Genomic DNA, 19,893 nt, shown 5'->3' with positions numbered 1-19,893 from the left:
TGGAGCATGAACAAACAGGAAAATGAAAACAAACAAAAGATCAAAACACAATGTGGGAGCCGAGGGAGTATAGGCAGTCTGAGCAGGCCAGGCAGTCCTCATGCATACGCATATGCTTTATGTGCATACGCACTTTATGTGCATGCACAGCTAAAACAAACAAGTTATTTTTTATACAGCCGTAAAGTGGAGCATCTGGAAGTAAAATGTCAGAAATAAAATATTCCCTCGCCTTTATGTTTTGTCTAGGTTGCCGTGTTAATACCAGTCATCTTGAGGTATTTTAGTAGTTTTGCTCTATTTGATGTGTTAAAATGGGGACGCCAAATCAGATTCAGCTGAGTGGAAATGAAGTACCATGACCTGCCAAGTCATTTAAAACATCAGGAATGTCCTAATAGCTACAGACAGATGACAGTACTGTCAAGCACAGTGAATGACTTATGACCTGAGATTTGTGTTTTCAGTTAAAAAATAATCAAATCCAAATAAATACCTTTTGCACAGAAATGATTCAAGCATTTCTAGACATAGAGGTAAAGTTAGAAGCGTGTGGTTATTTATTTTTCTGCAGTGTTTTTCCCACTTTTACATCCACACAAACCCACTCAAACCAAATCTAAAGACTCTTTGCACAACAAGCTTGCTGGGGGGAAAATGCTCTTCTGATATAGATTTGCCTTGGAGTTTAAAATAAAAATAACAAAGTACATGTTGTATAAACTATACCGATGATTCTTGTCCATCAGGTCCCTCAGGAGATTTTACCCACCTTACATCCTATTGCCCATATCCTATTTTGTTTTCCAGATACAACTGTGATGGATACATGATGAAAAAATTAACACATTCATAACTTATATTACAAGAGTGGTATGTTGTTGGCTTTACTGAGGTTGGCTTAGAAAGTACACTGCACATTGTTTATTAGCATTATAATTTCTGTTGGATAAATTAAAACTTCCAGCATGTACCGCGCCTCGACTCAGCTGGGACAGGATCCATTAACCGCTACCACTATCACCACCACCACCATTACCACCACCTATCCCCCATGATAAGCAGTTAAAAAATGAATGAATGAATATACAAGAATGCATGATGACACAGATGATGGAAAGACAAGGTTATCTATATTTTTAGTGACTCACAGACATTTTAGGGCATTAATGTTCATACAGTATTTTATTGTTCTACCTGAATGCCTGTTTTTTCTTTGGCGTTGCTGGGAGGGCATGATAAGTTGAGTGAGGTTCAGAATGTTGAGCCGATGTTATCAGTTTCAGCTGAAGCCTCACCCTTGTCCTGAATAACTCATAACTCCTTGGCTGCGTTACTATACTCACTCAGTATTCATTAATAAACTATGTAGCTTCTCTGCAAAACCACGTCTCACACTTATTTGCGATAAGGCACATAGCGAGACAATAAAGCGTTCTCCTGTGAGCCAAAGTAATCTTTGCTAATGCAAAAAAATGGAGTATGTGTTTGCTTCCTACAAACTTACATTCTGTTAAAACAGAAAATCCCTTTTCTCTTTTTTTAGTTTATATTTCTTAATGCAAAGATGTAACGAAGAGATCTTGAACATCATTCTTTATTTTAATTATAATTAAGCACATCGCAAATGAACCCAGTCAAATAATGAAATACATCAAACCCAAATAAGAGCATAAAATACATTCACTACAAGCACTATTATTCCATAAAATATGCTTTAACAGCAGTTATAAAAGCTGGTAAGAGTTCACACTCAACACCAACCTGACAGCCTAATTTTATAGTAATAAATGTTCTATTGCTTTCTAAAACCCACCAACCCCAAAGATATACGTGATCCATTAATTTATAAAATCATACATTCATTATTTATTAGGAATAAATGCATGGCCGCCAAAATGATGGCAGCCAAAAAGCACTTTCAAGGTCAAAAAAATTGGATCAACTCTATCATTTAATACAATAAATGGTGTTTGGCAAGAGTTGCACAGAAATAGATGTAGTAACATTGTTTTGCAGGTTTGTTTGGATACAGTTCAAACCTCCAAAAACGGGGGGGAAAATTAAAACTGGCAAAGACATGTGGCATTTGAAACAACTAACTGGTTCAATTTCTCCATTTAATTCATCCTTAGGTGTCAGCAAAGTTCCTTGACTCCAAGTGTTTAGCAATGCCTTTGTTGAAATCCATTTAACATTTATGAAACACATATTTTGCACTTTACACAAAAACAAACACAGTCTTTATTGTGTGAGCTGACTGGCAAGAATTGAGGCATGAGGTAAACAACAAACAGCTTTCATTAAAAACGTTATTTCTCCACAACATCAATACAAATCCATGTGAAATGAACCAGTAAAGAAATCAGCCAAGTAGTAAAACATAAAAAAAAAATGTCATCCCAAAGGAAGTTCTCCTCGCTTAACAAATATGCAAGTGTCATAGCTAAAAAGTAAACAATGATAGGATACTTTCTGGTACAGTGTAACAGTCCAGTTAACAGGACAGTTCAAATCTTTCATGACACTTAAAACATTTGTATAGAAAGGTAAATACAAAAAATATAGTATATTAGAATAATATGTGGTTCTGTATACGATAGATATAATACAAACACAGGCAAACTATAACCTTCAGTCTAAATGTAATATCTTCTGAAATATGTGATTACAATCTCACTGTCTGCATGCTATGCCATCTTTGAGAGCTTCATTGTGCCTTTTGAAACTACAGAACCTAAACAATGACTGAGGAGGAGTGCAACAGTAAAATATTTATATGAGGTCCTCTTTGCGTCGGAGGAAGGTACAGCTTTTCTTGCCTTTTTAGGCTTCTGTGGGACCAAGAAGGGGACGTCTGGCAAACAGGGATGTAAGCAGGGACTCCGCTTTTTTCTCTTGCACTGGTTTCTTCCTAAGATCCAAAGGACAGCTTAGTGCTCTGATCGCTTTTTATCTGCATGTTGGCACATTTTGTAATGGGTGTGAATATACTTACAGTTTGAACATTGCCCACACGCACAGAGACAGCACTAGCATGGCAATAATGGCAACAGCGATGTAAATGTAGACAGGTATGGCATCCCATATGGCATCTGGTTCAGGTGTCACGTCTTTCTGCTCTATAATAAGCACACAAAAGTAAAATCAGGTTAGAGAACAGCTGCTCAGCTTCGACAAAACGCATCAACAAAATGCTATAAAGTGAGGTCAACTAAAATCTGTATAATTATGAATCAGCATGAACAAACTGTCCAATATATAAGATCTGTATTTGCATATTTTGCAGACAGAACACTTTCTCCATGCATTGTCCAAATTTTAAATTTCTTGTTGCTTCCTGTAATGGACTGGTGGCCTATGAGACTTGGGATAGGCTTTAGCCCCACCTCCTGCCTACCCGTGATTGGATTAGCGGGAAATAAATTGACTTTCCTGTTGAAAAGCATAATTATCAGAAGTTGTTGTAGTAGTACAATAAGAGTAGTAGTAATAGCACTATACTAGAAAGTCTGATGTCTTTGTGAGTCTCTGTCTAAACCAACTCCAGGTCTCGAGGGCCAGTGTCCTGCAGGTTTTACATGTGTCCTTGATCCAACACAGTGGATTTAAATGGCTAAATGACCTCCTCAACATGTCTTGAAGTTCTCCAGAGGCCTGCCAATGAACTCATCATTTGACTCAGGTGTGTTGACTCAGGTGTGTTGACTCAGGTGTGTTGACACAGGGCGATAGCTAAAACCTGCAGGACCCTCGAGGCCTGGAGTTGCCCACCCCTGGTCTAAACCAACCAACCGGATCTCAATGAAAGACTCTCACACGAGCACACCAATAAAAAATTTTATTCTGTGAAACTTCATAGGCCAAAAATACAATCATATCCTGCATACTAATGCTTACAATCATAGTCTGAACAGATGTTTCTAGGTAGCAGTTGAAATGATTTAAAACAGGACAAGGGAAGGTCCATTTTATGATAAATGAACTAGGCATGGTTTAGCGACCATTTACTTTATAAGCCACAACAAAAAGTTTGGGACACAACTGATCCTCCACACTGTATACCACTGGCCTTAAAGTGCCTTTCAGATGTAGAAAAATATTACATCTTACAAGCTGCATTTTATTTACAACCCGTTGCTATGTTGAGATGTCAATCATTACATTCAAAGTACCAAGAAAGGCTGAAATGTCTCCATAACCAAAAGAGGTAGACACGAAAATAAAGTGTGGATACATAATATGATTTTCAGACATTTTTTTTTCTCAGGTGTCTTACTCAGTCTGCTGTTTTAATGGCAGTATGATGTAACAACAGCAAAAAAGAATTACACAGTCAATTAACACAACAATCTACATAAATCCTAATATTTCGTCTTTCATTGGATTCAACTGGAGATGTTCTTTTGTTGTGTTTTGGACTTTGGACATTGAATGAATACTTTTGCAACATTAATTTGTCCAACATGTTATAAAATATTGTGCAGAGCCTGGATGAAAATGATCCTTCAGCTTTTCCTTCAGGGGACTTTCCAATCGTGGCAACATCGGTGACTACAAAAAGCAAGAAAAAGAAGAAATCAGAAAATGATTATGCATATTTCGCTTCATTGGTTGTATTGACATAAATTGAAATGTATTGCATGCTTGATTGAGATAATCTTAAAACTTACTATTTCTTGATGGTGTCAGGATCTTCCAGCTTGAAATCAACGAGACTACTTTGAGGGCTTAGCAGGACTTGTTGCTAACAAAAGAAATGCTTTACAGCTTAGTTTGAAAATCCTTTACTCACAGGAAACACACTTTGAACAGATCACTCAGGAATATGAGATGAAAAGTAACACTCAGGAATTTAAAGCCTTAATGCTGAATCAGTCAACTAGTCACTCTGTGTTATCCAACATCATGTAGTAGCTGTGGCTCAGGAAGTAAAGTGTGTCGTCTTCTTATTAGCAGGTTAGTGGTTTAATGACTGGCTCTCCTATTTCGCATGTTGAAGTCTTCCTGGGCAAGATACTGGACCCCAAATCACCCCTGGTGCAGTTGTTGGAGTGTAAACATTTGTTTAGGGGCTTGTAGCGAGAAAGTGCTTTGGGTACCGAAGTTTATAACAGAGACAAGGTAAGGATGCTTTCTTTTTGGAACGGTTAACCAAAGTGTTAAAGAAAACCAAACCTGTCTTCTACCATAGATGAAAGTATATCACATTGTGTTTTATTCTACCTCTCAGAAGTAGCTGAATGTGAGTCACACGCTCTGAATCTCCCTAACAAGTTGAGCTTCTCTGGCTGTAAAATATACCGCTCAAAATTAACATATGTGCCACCTTATGACAAGTACAGACCTTCACCTTTTCGATTCAGTAGAAATCCATGATTTTACATACTGTACTGTACTTTATTTGCTAATTTTACATACAGTCTCTCTTCTAGTTAAAGGCAGCTTTGATTAATATTTCACAAAAGTCAAGAGAGAGCCTAGCTGTTTCCGATATTCCCTTTGCAATATTTTGCTAGTAAACAGCAAAAATTGGCTTTTTTCAGCTGTATTTGACAGACTCGGTGAAGAAAGGACAGGAAAGCAGGGAGAGAAGGGGAAAGACATGCTGCAAAGGGCAGTGGGTTGGACCCGAACCCGCTGTCAGCCGTGTGGCTCAATGCACCAAGCCAAACTGGCGCCCAATCTTTTGTTTTTTAGTATAAATGTATTTATTTTTTTCCAAAACAGGCAGTTCCAGGCTTTTGGCTTTTGTTTTGTTTATTGGGGGGGTTGTTGGTTTGTTTGTATTTGTTTGGGATTTTTTATCCCACTGATACAGCACTCAAAAACCTTACCTTTATCTCTTTGGAACAGTCTTTCATAGAATTGTCATCAAGACTAAACAAATATTCCTACTGCATTACGAAATCAAGAGTGCCATTTGCCAATATCAGTTACAAACTCATCAAAAAATAAAGGCTTTTTTGTGTCAAAAGAAGAAATGATATGATTTTTAAATGAAAACCTAAAAACATCCAGTACTCCAGAGAGCCAAAAAATAAGACGTTTTTGTGCGAAACATTCTTACCTGGTTGGCATACTGGATGGCTCCAGTCACTCCAGTAGCTCGTGCTCGCACAGTACTTATGCACCTTAGACCGGACCCTGAAGCAGTGGGTCTTGTTGATGTCGATGGACAAAGTCAGGCTTGTCCGCCCTCCTGTCAGCGATTCTGTCTGTCAATGAAGAAGATTAAGTAAATAATTACTACAACAACAGAGTTAACAGACCCCAAAAAGTACTTAAGTTTTGATGAGTTTCTTCATCTTCATTTTGGTTTTATGACAGTTTAACTCACTCACCACTTTGCTGTCTAACAGTGTTAAGCAGCTGTTTTTGATCTGGAAAACCAGATTTACACTTCTTGTAAGTACTGGGGCTTTAATGCAGAGTTCTGGGCTCATACCCAAGCTTAAGCACTGGGCATCTGACCAATTAAGGCTACATTGCTTTGTCAAGCAGACAGCTTTCAGCTGCGTCTCAAAGACTCGTAACTCTATTTTATTTTGTACTTTATGGCACACTTAAATTCCCATTGTAACCTCATTAATCTCCACATAGTCATGGTCATGAGGATTTGTTTTAAAATGTGAGTTTTTACTTATTTTTTTATTGTGTTCTATTTACTTTAAAACACATCCATCCATCATTTTCTTCTTGACCTTTTACTGTGAGATTAAAAAAAATAATTGCATAGCAAACAAAAGTCAAATCGTTAGCAGCTTTGTTATTAGCTGTCCAAAGCCACAGTGCCTGAAGTAATGTTAAGGCACTCCTTTCTGTAAAAAGGTATTTGATGAATGAAACAGAAAAAAATGATTTAACATTGAAGAAAAACAGTTATGTTTGCGTGTTTAATAAAGCGTGCACAGCTAAAACAAACAAGTTAGTTTATTTTTTATACAGCTGTAAAGTGGAATGTCTAGAAGTTCAACAAAGAAAAAATGTCCAAAATAAAATATTCTCCAACCTTTATGTTTTGTCTAGGTTGCCGTGTTAATACCATTGATCTTGAGGTATTTTAGTGGTTTTGCTCTATTATTGTGTTAAAGTCAAGTGTGACACCAATCAGATTCAGGTGAGTACGAATGAAGTACCATGACCTGCCGAGTCATTCAAAACATCAGGAATGTGCTAATAGCTACAGACAGATGACCGTACTGTCAAGCACAGTGAATGACTTATGACTTGAGATTTGTGTTTTCAGTTAAAGAAGACTCAAATCTAAATAAATATTAATGCAATTAAGCTTTTGCACAGAAATGATTGGAGCATTTCTAGAAATAAAGACAAAGTGAGAAGAACAATCTCAAAGCCTGAGTTTACTTGTTTTGTGCGTTCCCCACTTTTACATCCCCACAAACCCAGTCAAATAAAATCTAAAGACTCTTTGCACAGCAAGGTTTCTGGGAGAGAAAGGGATGCTCTTGTGATACAGATTTGCCTTAGAGTTTAAAAAAAATATTAATACCAAAGCACATGTTGTATAAACCATACCGATGATTCTTTTCCATCAGGTCCTTCTTGATTGTGTTCCACCTCGTATTCTAGACAGTGGCCAGGAACCTTTCCGTCAGGATGTTCCCAGTGTAGTTCTAACTTGTCAGGACCTGTTTGCAGATGCAGTTTTTTTGTGGCTGCACACTTCACTGCATAAATGCATCAAGAAAACAGGAAAAAAATTAGTGATTGTGATAGCATGCAAGGGGGTATACCGATGTTGCGGATCTCGGTCAAATCAAAGTTGAGCAAGCGTTGAGTCAAAACGTGAGTAGGAATTGTATTTACCATGGTTCTGGATTTGCAGGGAGGCAAACGTTGGTTTTAGTGGCCCCTCAGGAGAACTTCCATTTAAACAGAAGTTAATATCAGTGAATACAGGAAGGGGTACATCTGCGAATGTGCACCCTATCCTGACACCGCCTAATGTGTTGTACTTTGGGCATTCCTCAGTCTGTCCAAGTTCTTTGTGCCTGCAGAACAAACAGATCAGATAAGCTTCCGCATCCACATCCTGCTTTACATAATGTGACAACATCAAATCTTAATCGGTACAAGACACGAGTAACTCAATACTGAGGAAATTCTTCCCACTAAGAAAATAAAAAGTAAAAGATCCGCTGATGCATTTCAGCGTGAAGTGTTCTTAAAAGTTTCCGTTGCAGTTTCCAGATAATTGCGTGGGTACGTGCCTTAACAAGATTTATTCTCATTAAACACTATGCACATAAAAGTGTTGCTCAGTTTTCTTCCGCTCATCAGCGGAAGAAGACAACTGGATTGTTTTCTCCTTTTATTCTCCGGAGGAAATTAACAGGAGTGCCTCTTTGTTTTGCGGTGTTCTTTTATAAACATAAGCCTCATTAAGAATCAAACACTGATGAAAACAGCTTACGTTATGAAAAGAAGCACATTTAGTTATTACACCGTTATTACACCGTTTTTTGATTTACTGCCTTTTTTCATATCTAGCTAACTGGTGAATAGAAATCTCATCAAATATTAGAAAAAGTGGACAGATGTGTCTTAGGAAAAAATTAAACAAGCTGATTATGTCATTATTTCTTCCAAATGATAGTGGAATAGTTTGTTATGGACCACATCATGAGCCAACAAAGCTCTGACATGCCAGACATACCAGAAATATAGCTTTTGCTGGGAGTTGTCTGGTATCTTTTCACTTCTTCTCCACTGGCACTCTGTGTACTCCATGTTGTGGAACACACATTTAAAATCCAGGACTTCAGTACCCACAACACCTATACATGAAAAAAGAAAGGATCAAATTAGCTATGATCTTACTAATACCCCTTTTCTGTAATCACAAATCTTATAAGCCTTGGAAGGCTGACCTGTGCTGGGAGCTTTCTGGATGACTTCAGTGTAATCTGTGCTCTTGATCATAGTATCGTTGGTGCAGGTCCCACTCAGCAAGGTGTAGACTCTCACTCTAACATCTTTCATCAGGTCAAACTGAGCAGTGTAGGTCCTTTTACTTGTCCTGATGCTCTACAAAAGCACAAATGAGTTACTACATGCAAAAGTTTCCTGATCTGCTGATTTTTTCTCCTTTCATTTAACAAAGATGTGTAGACAGAGTTTTCTCCCACAAAACTTTTACTCTAATACTGAGGCTTGTGTAAAAAAAATAAATAAATAAACAACGACAACAACAACTTATGTATCAATTTTCAATAAGTCACATTATATCTGCTGTTTCATATTTTACATGAACTGTTTAAAAGATATAAAAGAGCTTTGTATAGTTGTCTAGACACGCTCAATTATCAGGCACAGTTATCATGATAGGTGCAGATAAGCTCGTTCTTTCAGTCATTGTAAGATAATGATCAAGGCGTCATACTAATTGTTACGAGATGTAACTAACAGCGTCACCCGCCCACATTATTTGGAAAAAGTATCAAGACTATGTTCTGGTTTTATCTTATTTAGACATAGATGCTTAGGCAAAATTATGTGGAAGTGCAATTAAGTTTATTTGAGAAATCCCCACAAAATTACAGAGACACAAATCCCATCATGATGAAACAGCTTTAAGAGACTGTAGTTTGTGATCTCTGCAGAGTTACAGTCCTGCTGAGGTGCTTTTATACTGTAAAGTCGCATAAGATATCATTTCAAGTAAACATTTTATTGCTTGTAATTACGGCTATTAAATTGGCCCATTACCAGAGCAGGTCATGTTCCTGAGAAAATCGTTCTGGGAGGAGTTCAGGCAGGTTATGTGCTTCCGTGTAAGATCTAAAAAAAAAAAAAAAAAAAAAAAAAAAAAAAAAGACTAAGCACTTACAGCCCAGCTGTCCCGGTAGGTGTTGTAGTACTCCAGCTGATATCGTACTGAGCACTCTGTCATGTTAGACAAGCTGTCTGGGGGATTCCATGAAATCTCCAATTGTCCAAGATGCCCGGGGTCTGTTATTACAAGGTTCTCTGGAGGACTCACTGCAAAGGAAACAAATATTTATAGAGTTTGTGTTTATAAAAAAAAAAAGAAGCCTATTTTATATCAACAGCATCCAGTGGAATATCTCAACAAACTGCTGCCAAATGTTAAAAAAAAAATCTCCTTCTGCATCATATTGCAGGATATGCTCTTTCCTCAGAACTCCAGTGGCAGAGGGCCATATTTAAAACATTTCATATTAAAGGAGAAGCTTCAGTTTTTCAGTTTTCTGTCAAGCAAAGTCTAAGTACATGAAAAACGTCTGGGACGAACCTGTAAGCCCATTGCAATACGTGCTCTCCTTCCAGGTTATTAAAAGCAGCATCAGTGTAGCTGTGTAAGTCAGCCTGGATTTTCTCGCCATCAGTAGTTTATCAAGTGTATATTCAAGGCTAAAGAAAATAAAAAATTAATTACGATTAAAAAAAAAAATACAAAAAGAATTCTGAGAAGTGATCTCGCTTCACAAATGGTTTAATTAATTTTTTTTAATGTCATGAATGAAAGTTAAAAAAAACCACAAACATATATCTATAGGTTTATAGGTTAAATCAAACAGTGCCAAACATAATAAAACGGTAAAATGTCCAGATTAATACTTACGCGATCGTTGGCTAAGAGCGCTGTTTTCCTGCTGCAGCAGGTTCGGGCAGAGCGCAGCAGACTGGCACAGCGTGGGTGGACTGATGCATTTGTAGCCTCCCCACTAGAAGAGTTTAGGACTACAAGTGAGGAAACCATTGAATAACAAACAGCAGCGAATTACTGTGAGTAATAATATCAAAATGAATATTCTCTTCAGTGGAAGTGCGAAGTAAATACAGACAGGGAGGAGTCTGCAAAACGATTAGATTGAACCTGTATGTATCATTTTGATAGAGATTAAAAGGATTAAAAGAAAGGATTAAAGATTAAAAGAAGAGAGAATAAAACCCAAGGATCCATATGGCTTCACTTTACATGTCAAAGTTTACTTTAATTAAAGCGATTCCTTTTCCAACCTGGGCTAACAATGACTGCTCTCTGTGAGCACTTGGATGTGAGACGAGTGTCCAGGGACCGTCTACAAAGTGCAATACAGAAAAGAAAGACATAACATACATAGAGGGTTTTTTTCCCACAAAAATCACTTTACACACAGAGGTATCCTGATCACCTCACCAAGTTTTTACAAAGTACTACTTTGTAAAAGTGGTCTTTAATATTTAATGTATTTTTTAAAATGATAAAGTAACAAACTAAGCACTAATAATAATACACCGAACTTTTAATAGTATTTCATCATAAACATCTTCTGTCTTTTGACCATTGGTTTCTATTTTGTTTGTTTGTTTGTTTGTTTTATTCTATATTTTCAATTTCTGGGAGGTAACAGAAGCCAAGCAAGCCTAATACTGCTGGAAAAATGGAAGAGTTTGGGGGGGAGTTGGCTCAAGAAGGGGATGGAAGTAAAATCTATACCAGTTTAAAACATGTGGATCATGACCAGGGAGAATTAAAGAAGCAGCCAAAAGTACCTGTATGCAATTTACAATAAAACAGCTCTAGCACGTCTGGCTGCTTCCTCCCGTCGACGCACCTCCTCCACCACCATTTTTCAACGTCCGGTTACAGATGCCTGCTGCCAGAGATGTGTTACTGCTCCAAGATCAAATCCTCCTCTGCCCTGTTGGACATGACCCACCACATCACGATGGAGAAGAGCAGATCTGGCCTGTAGCTGTGACTGGGATCCACTTCCTCCCCGTTGCTAGGGTGGGAGCAGCGCCTCTCACTATGGGGTCTCGGGAGTCCCTGAGTGACGTCTCCAGCCTCACTTTTGCACATTTAAACTCTTCTACCAGGCTAGGGATAGGCAATGACAGTATCCCGTCGCTTTAGAGTCCAACGCTGTTAAGGCATTTCGAAAGTCCAAGCCAGTTCCTCATGTAGTGCTCACTAGCCTCTCCAGTCAATTTGCATGATTAAGCAAGATTAAGCAAGACCTCGTACATCATCAGCGGCCACAGTAGTTTGGGTAGTAACCCAAACTGGAAGCACCAGAGCTTCAGTTTCCCTGGGAGTGCAGTGGTGTTAATCTGCCTGAGGTCATTAGCCATGTTATGCCATATTTGTTCCAGTTGCCTTTCTTGGCAGTTTAAACCTGGTGCCAGAAGACACTGGCATGCTCCAGATATCCCGAGAAGCCCCAGATACCAGCCTTATGCACTGATGTATCAGCATAGTTGTTTCTTTGCAGGAAAGTAGATAGTGTTTGGGCCAAGACACTGAAAAAGATCTTTCGTTCTACGTTCAACAGGCTAATCTGGTGAAACTGGCTGATGGATGAGGAGTTCTTCTCCTTGGGGATCAGAATAGAAATGTGTTGCTAGCTGTTGGTGGCTATACTCCATGCTAAAGGCTGATATTAACTGTCTGGGCCTTGAATTAGGGCCTGATATTTGGTGTGGCTGGCTAGGCTCTAGACTGGAAACTGCTACTAGATGGATTTGACTGCGCTCCAATCTGGAGACTCTAGGAAGGTCTGTCAAAGATATTATGTTCATTGTTTTCAGCCATCCTATTAATTATCGCCAACTTGTGGCCATATTTGCAACTGTCTTTAAAAGCTAGCTCGATCATAGGGCATTGAAATCTATAGTTTCTGCCATCTTGACAAAGGCTAGAGCTGGGCAAGCTGAGAAGAGCGCCTTCTTTCTCTTGTTGTGCATGCACATCGTGGAAAAAACTTTTATGACTAATTAATATTGCTTCTTCTTCTTCTACAGTCTACCAAAGTAGAACATCTGTCTCCATCTCATTGTATATTTTGGTTGTCTTCTGTCACTAATCTGCATGTCCTCTTTCACGATATCCATGAGCTTCTCTGTGGTCTTCCTCTTGTGATCCTGCTGTCAGATCATCACAATGTACATACACAGATGAGTGTGAAAAGTGGGAGCATTAGCAAGTAAGCCACCAAACTACACTGCGACATAACAGATAAACTGGGTCTTGAAGTTACTGCGTACTGTAAAGAAACTAAAAAAACTCCTTTAATACTACAATAGTAGTGAAACACTTCAAAAATTCAAAAAAGTGATACAGTTCCTTGTTTTTTTCATGTAAATTTGTGGATATATATATACATTGCCTTCTCTTCATTGATTTTGTTGTAGTTTTCACTTCCCTGTGCCTAGGCTGTGCTTCTGTTATGTCACCCATGTTTAGTCAGTTTTGTCTTTGTGTTTACTTTGGTCTGTCTGTGCTGTGCATGTGTGAGTGTGTGGGGGGGGGACAGTCAAGTTTGTAGTGTCTGTCTCAATGTTTTGGCTCCCTGTTTTATTTTGACAGTCTCTCATCTCATGTGCATCATGTTCATTTTTGCTTCCCCTCTTGATCGTCAGTTGATTCTGTTCACCTGCGCCTTGTTTTCAGCAGCTGTGTCTCGTTCCCTGATTACCTCATGTGTATTTAAGCCCTCCGTTTTCCTTGTTCTTTGTTATGTACTGCTTGTCTTGCTTGTCTGCCAGAGTGGGCTCCTTATATGTTTTCTGGTTTCTTTCACCGCCTGGACTCATGTAAATAAAGGCTTGGGTTTTGCCTATTTAAACCTGTATGGAGTCTGCATTTTGGGTCCAAATTCTTCACAACCATGAGATCCATGCCATTAGAGTCGTTGTATGAGTCAGCTGTGTAGTTCAGTTTAACGATAGCTCAGGTTGCATAGAATTTTTCGCCGTAGGGTTAAAATGGGGTTGTGATTACTGCATAAGTTATGACACAGATCTGACACATAAGTATAATTCACATGTAACTGTGAACTCCACACCACTACCTCCACCACCCCCTTACATACACAAACACACCCACACAATGACTGCAACCTTCAGCTGTCAGTGAAGCTATATTTACTGTCATTAATGAATGAATCTGAGAACAATCAAGATGCATCCGAGGTGCTATTGCATCTTTCAGAAGGGATTTAATCTCACAGGTTCTTTATTTGTATACATGAACTATTTATTTGCTCTTTATGTCAGGGAAATTGCCTTGAAATGGAAAAATGCCTGAAGGTAAAGACTTGACAGAAGACAAGGTATTGCGTTATTTCCCAACTTGGCAAGTGTGAAGAACTGCCTAAAAGCACCTCACCCACTTTCATTTATTGGTATCTGTCATGTTAGAACATTACAACAAATTCTACTCAACTTCAAAATAATTGGCATCACTGCTTGTGGCCAACTATTTTAACACAAATCATTTGACTTGATGTCCGTATGCAGGTATATGAACATGGGGTGGGGGGCGGTATTTGTTTTGTTTTTGTTTGTTTTTTGGGGCGGGTGGTATTTTTCCATAGGGGTGGTGATAATAGTGGTGGTGGCAGAAACTCTAAAAGGGAACATACACTATTAAAAACATCCATTTACCATAATTCATGATTTTTATTTGAACATTTTGATCGCTTCATAAATCCAGGCCCTGAACTGAAAATGTGCAATATACCCTATAGCTCAGACCTTAACACATCTGATAATAGGGCTGTGCGATATGACCAAAATCTCATATCCCGATATAAGGCATTCATCATCCTGACAACGAATATATAATAACAAAAATTTTACATTTTCTGTAAATTCTGTGAATCTCGGGCAACTCGACTTGCATGAAGTGTTTTCAGCTGGGTGTTGTGTACCTGGAGTCGAGTGTTACATAAGTTGAAACGGCCTCAGTTTTCTTTGTGAATATTTATTACACGGCGTGCTGCGGGGAAAAGCCTGTTCTAAGCTGTTCTATGCGCCCCAGGTCGGCTGTGGTTACAATGTAGCTTGCCATCACCAGTGTGTGAATGTGTGTGTGAATGGGCGGATGACTGAATGTGTAAAGCGCTTTGGGGTCCTTAGGGACTAGTAAAGCGCTATACAAATACAGGCCATTTACCTTTTTTTTTTTTTTTTTTTTTTTAGCACCTGACGGCTCTTTTTAGCTTCTCATGCGCAGAGGTGGGTAGTAACGAGCTACATTTACTCCGTTACATTTACTTGAGTAAGTTTTTGAAAAAAATGTACTTTTTAAGTACCTTTTTTGCACGATACTTTTTACTTTTACTTGAGTACATTTATGAAGAAGAAACGGTACTTTTACTCCGCTACATTTGCAAAATTCGACTCGTTACTTTTTAAAAAAAATAGTTTAACACATTAGATAACATGCCGTCAGTGGAGTTTCCGGTAACTTTTTTACCAATGAGACGTGGCCATACAGTCACATGACCAGTTTGAAACCGTGGCGGGCAGAGCGGCCCAAGCGTTTCAAAGTAGCGACACACGGAAAGAAGAAATGTGATGGCAGAGTCTACGCTAGAGCTGAAGAGGACGAACATCTTTGGCCTCACATACAAAGAATGTTTCGCTTAAAAGCAGCACAAAAGAACAGCACAAAAGAACAGCTATGTCTGCAGTGTCGGTGTCTTCAGTGAGAGCCAAAACAAACCAACTTTTCAGTGTGAAACAACTCAACTCGTAACCTGATGAAACGGTAAGTTTTCTCTAAATATCTTTTTAGCTGTGGTTAGCTGGATGTCGGTCTTATGTTACAGCAGCTGTGTCGAGCTCGAGCTGCGAGTCATATTTCCGGCGCTACGTTGTAGTGAGATAAGTTTGTGGGTGTTTTGTGCAGCTTCAGCTGTCCTTTTAACTGCTCGCTGGTTAGCTAGCGTGAGCTATAAGCTAACAGCTAGCCTGGTTAATGACGCTGGAGTTAAACGCACATGCAAACAGCTCGTCTCTACTGCTTTAACTGTTAAAACAGAAGGCAATACTGCGGCTGACAGGGTTTATTATGTGAAACAGCAGCTTGTTTAGTTTAAAGAGTCTGCATTAAGCTGGGCAAACACTGTGCGATTTTTTTCAGTCGCGTTATTCCGCTCCTGCTCAAACTGTACAATTACATCGCAGGGGTTAGAAGTTCATAGGTCACGATGCAGGGTCTCACACTATACGGCCTGATGCTCTGATGCGACCTGAGTGCTCAAACTGTGCGTCCGTAACATGAAGCTTAACATACAAAATCTGTCCCTCGCTCTCCCTCTCTGTCTTTCACTCACACAGACACACACACCACCAACTCTGCTAAATTACTAATGAAAAACATTGACCAGACAGCTTTGATTGAGCAGCAATGTCCATCCAACTCTTTTCATGGTTGTTGTAGTCGTGATAATTTTGTGAGGCCACATTGAAAATATACGGAAGCGTAGAGCTGCCACCCAGGCAAAAGAAAAATAGAGCTATGTCACGTTATAACGTGAAAGGTTTATTGTTCTAACAATATACTTTTAATGTTTGTACAATATAATATCACGTTATTACAATATACATAATTATCACGTTCGTACAATATAAATATTATATTGTTCAAACGTGAAAGGTATATTGTTAGAACAATAAACTTTTTACGTTATAACGTGATAAAGCTCTATTTTTCATTTGCCTGGGTGGCAGCTCTACGCTTACGTACTCGGATGAGCTTGCCTCTTCCTACAAGTTGTGCCTCCATCTCTTGTGTCCAGATCACACGCTGCACTGCCGTGCTGCTCCACCTTTTCTCTTTCATTTCTGTGTTTGTGCGTGCGCAGTGTGAGAGGCGACAGGATTTCAAACTGGTTTGATTATCATGCGACCATACGATTGATGATTGGGAGCTGGTCGTGAGGTGTTAACTGCTTTTCGTTACCCCATGTATACTACACGATGCACACACGATTAAGGCAAAACACGACCGATCCCCAAAACTGTTGCGCGATTGAGAAATCGTCTCAAAATGGGCCAAAAATCGCACAGTGTATGGGCAGCTTTTGGAGGCTAGCTCCAAACAAACATCTGCAGCTTGGCAGTGTATACAGCACTATAATGACCAGACCGAATTCTTTTGAAAACCTTACATCTTTCAACAGGTCTCCACTTCATCAGACATCACCTAGACACAGAGCTGGATGAGACCAGCACAAACAGCAGCCTAACCGGCGAAGATGATGGATCCATGGGGTCAGGAAAGCCAGAAGCAGAGGAACTGGAGAGGTAACTTTCATGTCCATTCACTGGAGGTGTGGATCTATTGCCTGGCTTTCCTCAGATCAAGAAGCTGTCGATCAAAGTCAATACAGCTCTTCCTGCATCTGCAGCCTGTGAGAGACTTTTTAGTCATGCAGGACTCCTGTTCACTGCCAAACGGTCACAGCTTCACAGCAAGAACCTTGAGAGCAAACTGCTGTCTGATTTGATGTTACAATTAAAAATGTTTGTGTTTTTATCTGAAGAGTTTATAAATATCTGGTTTCCACTGTATATTTGATGAATGTCAGCACAAAGAGGGAGAGAGAGAACAAGAGCAGGTGAGACACACATGTTAGTCAAATGGTTGTTTACCAAAAGTATCACCGTATCACAGGTACTCATGTATCTCGTACCTAGTGTTTCTTTTTAGGTTTGTTATTTTTCAAATTCTATATTTATTAAGTTATGCAGGCTTGTTTGCACAACAAGGCTAAATAATTATATAAACTTTTCTGAATCTAAATAGTGGACTTTGGTAGAATTAAAAATAAGTGTAGTGCAGGTCTATGATGGTTTTTAGTGCTACTATCATCTAGTTCTGGTTCTAGTTCTGTCCTGGTTAAGTCCTAAGTAGTCCTGATTTTGAACTGTTGTAGTCCTGTTTTAATTCCAGATCAGTTCTGGGTCTGGTTGAATTGGGGTTTAGTCCCTGTGTCTTGATACAGCCCCGACTTTGTTCTGCCTTGCTGCTTAATTTAAAAACTAGTTTAAGGTGTCCTGCATATGTGATATATATTTTTCCTATATGAAGTCATTCTTTTTGAACAAAACTGAAAACAGAGGCAATTAATCTTTCAGCTGAAGCTGAACCACCATTTCACTGAAGAAACAATTTATGGTAAAGTGAGCCATACACATATGTACATCCACATAGTGGAAATTTGTATTTGTCTTTTATAATTAGTTTTACTCTGATTTCAGTGTTTATTTGTGAGTGTAGTTTTTACATTTTACATATTACATTGTGTTAATCCACTGTCTATACTTCAGGGTATTTTAGTATACAGAATAAGTTTTGTTAGAATGTCTATTCTTATGGAATTTTAGCACAGATGTGTTTTTTTTGTTTTTTTTATTCCTGCTGTCCGCCTTGGGAATAAACTTTTCCTGATTATACCTGTTGCATCTCTGTGTCATTTGTTTCTGATTTACTTAATCCCTCCTTGTATTTAAAAGAACCAGCCCTAGTATGACATTCTGGCGCATCAGCTGCAGTCTGTTATGTTGAAGTTGCCTCGTTCTAATGTTTTCTCTGAGGCTGCTGTAAATGCGAATATATTCACTGTGGGTTTTGCTTGAAAAAGCTTTACGTTGTGAAAAACTGAAATCTTGAAATTAGAATTGTTGTGCCTTATTTTGTGGATCTTTTTACATATATTCCTTTTGAAAATACTAAAATTTGTATATTTATTTATTTTTGATTGTCTGATAGCATTTATTTATAAAATCGGACATTTCAAACAGTTACTCGCTAGATACTCTTACTTGAGTAGCCTTTTCACCAAGTACTTTTTTACTCTTACTCGAGTAACTTTTTTGACGACTACTTTTTACTTTTACTTGAGTAATAATATTTTAAAGTAATGATACTCTTACTTGAGTACAATTTTTGGATACTCGACCCACCTCTGCTCATGCGTAAACACTCTGCATTCTATTTCACTTGATTCAGTTTATTTTGAAAAATCTCAACAGGATCTTCAGCTTTATTGTGAAAGGTTTATGTGGAAAATAAACATGCGGATGGCGGAGCCAGGCGATGGTTTTACCGTCGTTGTTGCTAACGACAACGCATAAAAACAATCGCCTGTGTCCGTCTGTAGTGTGGCTATATTAAATACAAGAGAAAGAGAGATCTTCAGGAAGTTATACAGTGACCATCAAAACGAGGAAAAAATATTCCCGTAAACAGCTGATTTTGCGACACCACGAAACAAACGATAGCGTAAAATGAAACGATAGACGTTTTCATATCGTCATCCGATATATATATCGAACAGCCCTATCTGATAACAGAGCAATCTGTTACACAGACACTGGAATGGGGATATCTGGCAAACCTCTGTCAAATATGCTGACTAGTAAGCTCTCTGTGTCAGCCACCAATTATTTATCAACATTTGAATGTGTTTCATATCCCCAAGGATTTGGTGCCAATTTTATTTCCTTATACATGCTCTACATTAAAAGTATTATTCACAGGCATGGTGTCGCTTTCATTTTTAATGCTACCTTCACTGGAAGTCATTTCATTTTCTACCACTGAACGTTCCTTGTGCAAATGATAAAACAAACTCTGCTAATCAACAGCAAAGGTTGTGCAATCATTTTTTGTTATCTTAGCGAATTCTCAAAAAATACTATCCAGTTTCTCTTCCAAAGACATAGTGTCACCACACCTTGTTTACTCTAACAACATTTTCACCTACCTGAACCGAAAACAATTCAACATGTTGAATTCAACACAGCTGCCAGGTTTTGGTCCAACGCCTGGAAGCCTAGGATCCTTCAAGGGTTCTGTCCCAGCTTTATCACCTCATAATACCCTATGCCCCAGTGTTTACGCTTACTACTCGGCCAAAGGTCTTGGTCTAGATTTGTTCAGTATGGCCCACAGCCCTTAAAGTATTGCATAATTACCAAAAGGTTGATTCTTTTCATCTGAACGTAGCGTTTTCAGTGCGAGAAACATTGCATCACTCATCCAAGTGACTTCTTCAGTCTCAGCTGACTAAAGATTTCCCCTACCTCATAAAATCAGTTGCACGATAACTGAAACTAGCACACTGA

General features: G+C 38.6%; 1 protein-coding gene across 2 annotated transcripts; it reads right to left on the bottom strand.

Moving 5' to 3' along the window:
- Window positions 1-1,581: 1,581 nt before the first annotated feature.
- On the bottom strand, window positions 1,582-19,635 carry il13ra2 (interleukin 13 receptor, alpha 2). Of its 2 annotated transcripts, XM_031759968.2 has the most exons (11): window positions 19,533-19,635; window positions 10,610-10,712; window positions 10,280-10,398; window positions 9,854-10,005; window positions 8,895-9,051; window positions 8,681-8,801; window positions 7,831-8,015; window positions 7,540-7,691; window positions 6,071-6,218; window positions 2,999-3,122; window positions 1,582-2,914 (listed from the first exon to the last, which is right to left on the bottom strand). In XM_031759968.2, the coding sequence occupies exons 3-11, from the start codon at window positions 10,368-10,370 to the stop codon at window positions 2,827-2,829; spliced, it is 1,218 nt and encodes a 405-aa protein (XP_031615828.1). In that variant the 5' UTR covers window positions 10,371-10,398; window positions 10,610-10,712; window positions 19,533-19,635; the 3' UTR covers window positions 1,582-2,826. The 2 variants fall into 2 exon arrangements, with proteins under 2 accessions (XP_031615828.1, XP_031615830.1); XM_031759970.2 differs by lacking the exons at window positions 1,582-2,914; window positions 2,999-3,122; window positions 19,533-19,635 and adding exons at window positions 3,826-4,554; window positions 4,674-4,747 and having other exon boundaries at window positions 10,610-10,902.
- Between the last annotated feature and the right edge of the window lie 258 nt (window positions 19,636-19,893).

This window comes from Oreochromis aureus, linkage group 10, assembly GCF_013358895.1.
Source record: "Oreochromis aureus strain Israel breed Guangdong linkage group 10, ZZ_aureus, whole genome shotgun sequence".
In the NCBI taxonomy this organism is placed as follows: domain Eukaryota; kingdom Metazoa; phylum Chordata; class Actinopteri; order Cichliformes; family Cichlidae; genus Oreochromis; species Oreochromis aureus.
Note: the sequence above shows the minus strand (reverse complement) of the source record. Positions and strands in the feature narration are given on the sequence as shown.

Bases quoted from the DNA above. Each gene is read 5' to 3' on its own strand.
- il13ra2 (XM_031759968.2), bottom strand. From the start codon at position 10,370: ATGGCGAGAAAATCCAGGCTGACTTACACAGCTACACTGATGCTGCTT. The intron at 9,052-9,853 runs GTAAGTGCTTAG...GTGCTTTTGTAG, and splicing joins CCTACCGGGACAGCTGGGCT to AGCATCAGGACAAGTAAAAG. The intron at 8,802-8,894 runs GTCAGCCTTCCA...TTTCATGTATAG, and splicing joins CCAGAAAGCTCCCAGCACAG to GTGTTGTGGGTACTGAAGTC.